Raw genomic sequence first — 6743 nt, 5'->3', positions numbered from 1 at the left:
TGAATATGCTTTGATCTAAACCATAACAGTGTAGCTCTGCCAGTATGTATAGGGTCATTATTCTGCTGGAATGTGAACATGAGCCCAATACTTAAGTCTTTTGAAGCCTTTAACAGGTTTTCTTCCAGGATTGCCTTGTATTTAGCTCCACCCTTCTTTCCATCAACTCTGACCAGATTACCTGTCCCTGATGAAGAAAAGCATCCTCACAAGATGATGCCACAACCTTTGATGGTGGAGATGCTATTTTTAGGGTGATGTGCATGGAGACACGAGGGTCAGTGGTTGCTCTTGTCCACTGGCCTGGCTGTCTTCAGAAAGACCACACTAACCAGGGCTCATCCCACTGAACACCCGCACTCCTTCCACATGTGCATAGCACTACTGTCACGGGTGTGTCATGGGTGACAGTCATGTGGTTTCTGACAATAGAAGGTCACAGTGTTTTGCTGAGCAAAATGCTCCCTGAGTTTCTGCTGTTAGTATTCATTCTACTAGGTAGCTTTCCTGTTGGATTTTCATCTATTTCCCTTTAGGAGCTAGGGGAGCGCTCCTTCCATCCAGCTGATGATTAGCACTATTCCCCTTGTGCTTAATTACTCCCATCTTTCCTGGACTTGTGCTGATGATATTATTCAGTTCATTGAAGCTTTGGTTGTAAGTAGGCTTGTACTAATCTGTCATTTCATTGCTTTAACTTTACAGAACGTCTACCTGAGCCATCTGTGGATAAGTAGTTCATGCATTTCCCTCTGTGTGTCGCGTCCTTGTGGCTTCTATAGTGTTTAGTGGGGTTGATGAATGGCTCATCCATTCCCTATTAAGGGCCCAGCACTAGGGATACCTAGGTGCGGAACCTATCTATGATGGTGAGGGACCCCAGGGACCAGTGGTAGGATTAGACAGGGGTCACCATCTTCCTCTTTCCTAGACACAGGGTTTCTCTTCCTTTTTGCAGTTCACTTGGTACCTCCCGTCCCCATACCTAGTGTGACAACTACTGTGACAACTACTCAGAGTTAGGAAATCACACAATGGTAAGGCTTTACTAGGTCACTAACAGGCAAAAGCATATTGGACATTCCCAGCAAGAACGTCAAGATCGTACAAGCGAAAGAGTCACACTGGCTCACCAGGGATTAGAGTCTTCGTGACTTTGTGGCTTCCAGGGCCAACTATCCCAGCCTGCAGCACCCCACTTTTAGCGGGAACCCAGAGAACATAGCAGCAAACTTAGGACAGCAAGGTATGTAGCCAGGGGACCGAAGTGTTCCAACCTGGGTTCTCCAAGCCAATACATGATCTGAGCTTTGGGCAGTGAAGCGGTTCTGTAATTGACCAACTGGAACCAAGAATCCTAAGCTGAAGGCCTGTAGAAAATGATGATGGTGACAGGAGCAAGGTCCTTTTTATATGATTCAGTTTCATATCAAGATAGTGTTTTACAGGATTGGTGGGAGATGGCTGTTCCCTCATTGGTCGCTAAGTCAATCCGACTGCATAATTTTCTTCTGAATAATGTAGTCAAAGGGGCTGAGGCAATGCACATTTAACAGGCAATTCACAAATTAACAGACAATAGGGCTCTTTTCAGCTTGACATGAAACAATGGCTAACTTCTCTTGATGTACCGAACAAAGAAACAATTTGTCTGGCCTAAATGAGAACTGTTCACTCCCCCAAAAAATTGGCCATTTGCTGAGTTGTCACAATATGCAGTGTTCATTTTCCATCACACAAACAGTTTTGCATTTAACCTAAAAAGTTCTACTTTTGTCTCTTCTAACCAGTGCACCTTCTTTCACATGCTAGCTGTGTCCTTTACATGGAATTTGGCAATCTTTAAATGGTACATATTATGACTTGCATTTAAAAATGGTTTTTTTCCTGCCACTGTTACGTACACACCAGACATGTGGTCATTTTTTCTAATGTGACTGTGCACTGCGACTTCAGGATATAGCAGAGTCGGGATCATCGTGGGACCTCGTGTGGACTATGTCAGACCTGGGTGTCTGGGAATGTAATTTTAAAGGGAACTTGTCACCACTTTTTTAGCGTATAAGCTGCGGCCACCACCACCGGGCTCTTATATACAGCATTCTAACATGCTGTATATAAGAGCCCAGGCTGCTGTGAGAACATAAAAAAGACTTTATAATACTTACCTAACGGTCGCTCGGTTGGCCATATGGGCGTCTCGTTCTCCGGTGGCGGCGCCGCCTCTTTCGGCCATCTTCGTCCTCCTTCTTCTCTAGCCAGGGTGCATGACACGTCCAATATCCTCCCCACTCGCCGGCATTCAGGTCCTGAGCAGGCGCACTTTGATCTGCCCTGAGCAGGGTAGATCAAAGTATTGTAGTGCGCCTGCGCAGGATTGGTGAGTGAGTATGACGAAGACGCGTCATGCACACAGGCTTCATAAAGAGGACGAAGATGGCCGAAAGAGGCGGCGCCGACACCGGACAAAGGAGACGCCCATATAGCCAACCGAGCGACAGTTAGGTGAGTATTATAAAGTGTTGTTTATGTTCTCACAGCGGCCTGGGCTCTTATATACAGCATGTCAGAATGCTGTATATAAGAGCCCGAAGGGGGTGGCCGCAGCTTATACGCCAAAAAAGTGGTGGCAGGTTCCCTTGAATTTATTTTTAAACCATTATAGGGATGCAAACAGTGTGTGTGATTCCAGCCAATCACAGAAACTTTCACAAAGCACAGAGGGTGGGGGCGCGGTTTGACTGCAATCAATCACAGACACCAACACTGATGGAGGGCGGGGGAAGCAGTGAATATGTATGGGAGCTCATGTGCGGACACAGAAAAAGTGTTACAGCTGCATGGGAGACTTGGTAACTACTCTCCTGCTTTGTAGCCCGTCTAGAACTTATATGGGACTTAGTGTCTAGGCACATGTTGAGGTTCAAGTCCGGTCCCAAACCGGACTTTTTTTTTAAAGTCTGGCAGGAACAAACAGCCAAGCAGTGGTGTAAATAATAATGTGGTGACAATTAAAATATAACTTTTAATAATAATTTGTTAAAAAAGTTACCACACAACACGTAAGGTTGTTAAACCAACCTAGAATCAATAAGAGAGCAAGTATAATGTATAGCTCTCTTTATCACAACACAGACAATTTGACAGTAAGGGATTCCCCTACCGTACATAAGGATAGACAAGGTGGCTAGAAAGGAGTAATTGCCACACTATGTGTACGCCAATATTAACAGTCACATACCCAACAGTGTAAAATCACCAGATTCACTGGTTAATAACCACTGTGGTAGAAAGATAAATACTGTTCCAATACGGGAGGGTTCAAAAACAGCCTCACAATACTCCCCAAATGGCAACAATCTGACCTTAAACGTTGTATGACCTCCCAACGCGTTTCTTAATTGACTTAATCATCAGGGGATTACGGTCAACAAACCAAGAGCTGCAAAGAAACAGTGTGGTCAGAGAAAATATAACAGAAAATATAATAGAGAAGCATGCACCACAAGTCTCAGCATGTAATCAAAAAGTCCCAAACCGGACTTTTTTTGAAAGTCTGGCAGGACCCTCCGAACCTGAACATCTACTTATAATAATACAGTGTGTTGTTTATTTTCTTAATTTACATTAATTCTTAATTTATATAAATGTTAGACACTTTTTCAAGGTCACCACAGTTATAATCAATGTGACATAGCAGGCTTCTAGGCCTCATTCAGACATCCGTTTGTGCATGTAACTATTACTGTGCAGAATTATTAGGCAACTTAATAAAAACCAAATATATTCCCATCTCACTTGTTTATTTTCACCAGGTAACAATACCAACTTCCTCCTGTACCTTCCTGCTTGAAGAAGTTGTCTTCCAGAAACTGGCAGTAGGTCTGGGAGTTGAGCTTCACTGACCGAAAAGGTCACACAAGTTCATTTTTGATGATACCAGCCCATACCAGTACCCCACCTCCACCTTGCTGGCGTCTGAATCGGAGTGGAGCTCTCTGCCCTTTACTGATCCAGCCTCTGACCCATCCATCTGGCCCATCAAGAGTCACTCTCATTTCATCAGTCCATAAAACCTTTCAAAAATCATTCTTAAGATATTTCTTGGCCCAGTCTTGACATTTTATCTTATGTTTCTTGTTTAAAGGTGGTTGTTTTTCAGCCTTCCTTACCTTGGCCATGTCCCTGAGTATGGCACACCTTGTGCTTTTTGATACCCCAGTAACGTTGCAGCTCTGAAATATGACGCTTCTTGCGACCCTGTTGGCTATTTGTCATGAAACGCTTGATTGTTCATTGATCACGCTTCAAAAGTTTGTCAATTTCAAGACTGCTGCATCCCTCTGTAAGACATCTCACAATTTTGGACTTTTCAGAGCCCGTCAAATCTCTCTTCTGACCCATTTTGCCAAGGGACAGGAAGTTGCCTAATAAGTATGCACCCCTTATATAGGGTGTTGATGTCATTACACCACACCCCTCATCATTACAGAGATGCACATCACCTGATTTAATTAATTGGTAGTTGGCTCTCAAGCCTATATAGTGTGGAGTAGGACAACGTGTATAAAAATTATCATGTGATCAAAATATTCATTTGCCTAATAATTCTGCACACAGTGTATGTCTATGGTTTTTATACAGACCGTGAATACGTGCAAAACACACAGAGATTTGCTCATTTTTTTCCAGCAGCACGGATTAAAGGGGCCATTACAAGTCTTTGGGTCTATGAAAAACAAGTACAGCACAAGGATGGCATTTGTGTGCTATCTGCTGTACATATTAAACATTGCAAAGAATAGGAGAAGCTTTGTCATTTGTTTTATTTAGATAATAATCCATTAGTGAAAAACACCGATGACTATCGATTGTAAAAACTCACACATGGTGCGACCAAAACCCTGTGAACACTGATCGTGGGCACACACCCTTAAGGGCACTTTACACACGATATCGCTAGCGATGTCGCTGGTGAAAGCACCTCCCCCCGTCGGTTGTGCGTCACGGGCAAATTGCTGACCCTGGCGCACAACATCGCTAGGAACGGTCACACGTACTTACCTGCCTGGCGACGTCGCTTTGGCCGGCGAACCACCTCCTTTCTAAGGGGGCGGTTCGTGCAGCGTCACAGCGACGTCACTAAGCGGCCGCCCAACAGAAGCGGAGGGGCAGAGATGAGCGGGTGGAACATCCCGCCCACCTCCTTCCTTCCTCATTGCCGGCGACCGTAGGTACGGTGATGTTCCTCGTTCCTGCGGTGTCACACATAGCAATATGTGCTGCCACAGGAACGACGAAAAACCTGCGTCCTGCAACAACAAAGATAATTGGAATTTGAACGACGTCTTAACGATCAACGATAAGGTAAGTAATTTTGATCGCTAACGGTCGTTCGTGCGTTTCACATGCAACGACGTCACTAACAAGGCCGGATGTGCGTCACAAATTCCGTGACCCCAACGACATCTCGTTAGCGATGTCGTTGCGTGTGAAGTGGCCTTTAGCGTGTCCTGGAGCAGACTGCAGCTTCACTGAATCTGTCCATAACACAATGATTACAACTGTCTGGAAGGGTAATCAAAAGAAAGTAGAGATCTAAGATCCAAACAACTGAGTTTTATAGGGAGAGGATTCAAGAGTACAGTACATGCTTTACATAGGTCCTGTTAATATTACGATTTTGATTTATTAAGTCAGGATGATTGAATAATACAGCAGGGCAGCAGCAGAGTGTGAGAGTCATTGCTTTGAAGAATAAAGGCAGGAGTTTACCATAGAGGATACTGAGACGTTTCATCTATGTAACCCTAAGTCTGCTGATGGGCTGCATACTAAACATTTCATCTTTACTATTTCATTGACTTGGTCCTGCTCACAAACAGAGCAATACGGATAACAGAAATAGATGGATTTGAAGTTTCACACTCAAACTAAAGTCTCCAAGTAGATCACGTGTGAACACTGTTGTGTGCCAAACATTCATTTTAGTCCAATATCTGTGAATGTATAGTTATATAAGGCTACTAGTATATAGCATTATTGTTCATACTGTATATAAAAAAACAAAAGCACCCACATTGCAGTATTGGAATTCTGAGATGTCTGAAATGCTTAAAAATTCCTACTGAACTCCAAAAAAGGATTCCAGCTTTTATATAATTAGTAATATAATATGTCAGTGACAATTAACATTAAAAGTTTCCGTCTGAAAAAAGATAGGACCCAGTCCCCTTGGCCAATCAAGGAAAAGGCCTAAAAACTAAAACCCGCATCGTTTGTTCCATTATGAGAAAAGAGCTAGAAATGATTAAATTTTAACATTGTTAACTAGAAGCTCCATCTTCTTGAGCTTGCGTCTATTCTTTGGCATAGGTTTCTTGTACTGTCCATTTTTTAGCAGATGTTCCTTGCTGTGATGAATCTGAGCACCATGCTGGAGTTGGAAAGAGCACAGTGCCTGCAGAGGGCGAAGGATGGTCTGCCAAAAAAATAAGAGGAGAGAGAAGTACGTAAGTGCGCCACAGGCATGGAAAACAGCAATACACAGATACACATAGTACTCTTATTTACAGTATGATAATTACTATAACAACTAGGTTTTTAACTAATAAATTGAGCAACAACTTTATGAAATTGCTCCCATTTTATAAAGATGTAGAAGTGTGGCTTTTCTGCTTATTAAAAAGGTAACAAAGGTGGGAACGTATGGGTTTTATGTGATTTAACCCCTTGATAACACA

General features: G+C 43.2%; 1 protein-coding gene across 1 annotated transcript in view; it reads right to left on the bottom strand.

Moving 5' to 3' along the window:
• Window positions 1-2666: 2666 nt before the first annotated feature.
• The window catches only part of DTWD2 (DTW motif tRNA-uridine aminocarboxypropyltransferase 2), a 382802-nt gene continuing 378725 nt past the window's right edge, over window positions 2667-6743 (bottom strand). Inside the window, exon 7 of the mRNA XM_075341886.1 lies at window positions 2667-6481. Within this exon, the coding sequence (XP_075198001.1) occupies window positions 6311-6481 (171 nt within the window). The 3' untranslated portion in view covers window positions 2667-6310. The remainder of the gene's footprint in view (window positions 6482-6743) is intronic.

The sequence above is a fragment of the Anomaloglossus baeobatrachus genome, chromosome 1, assembly GCF_048569485.1.
Source record: "Anomaloglossus baeobatrachus isolate aAnoBae1 chromosome 1, aAnoBae1.hap1, whole genome shotgun sequence".
In the NCBI taxonomy this organism is placed as follows: Eukaryota; Metazoa; Chordata; class Amphibia; order Anura; family Aromobatidae; genus Anomaloglossus; species Anomaloglossus baeobatrachus.
The sequence above is the reverse complement of the archived record's forward strand: the minus strand, read 5'-3'. Positions and strand labels throughout refer to the sequence as shown.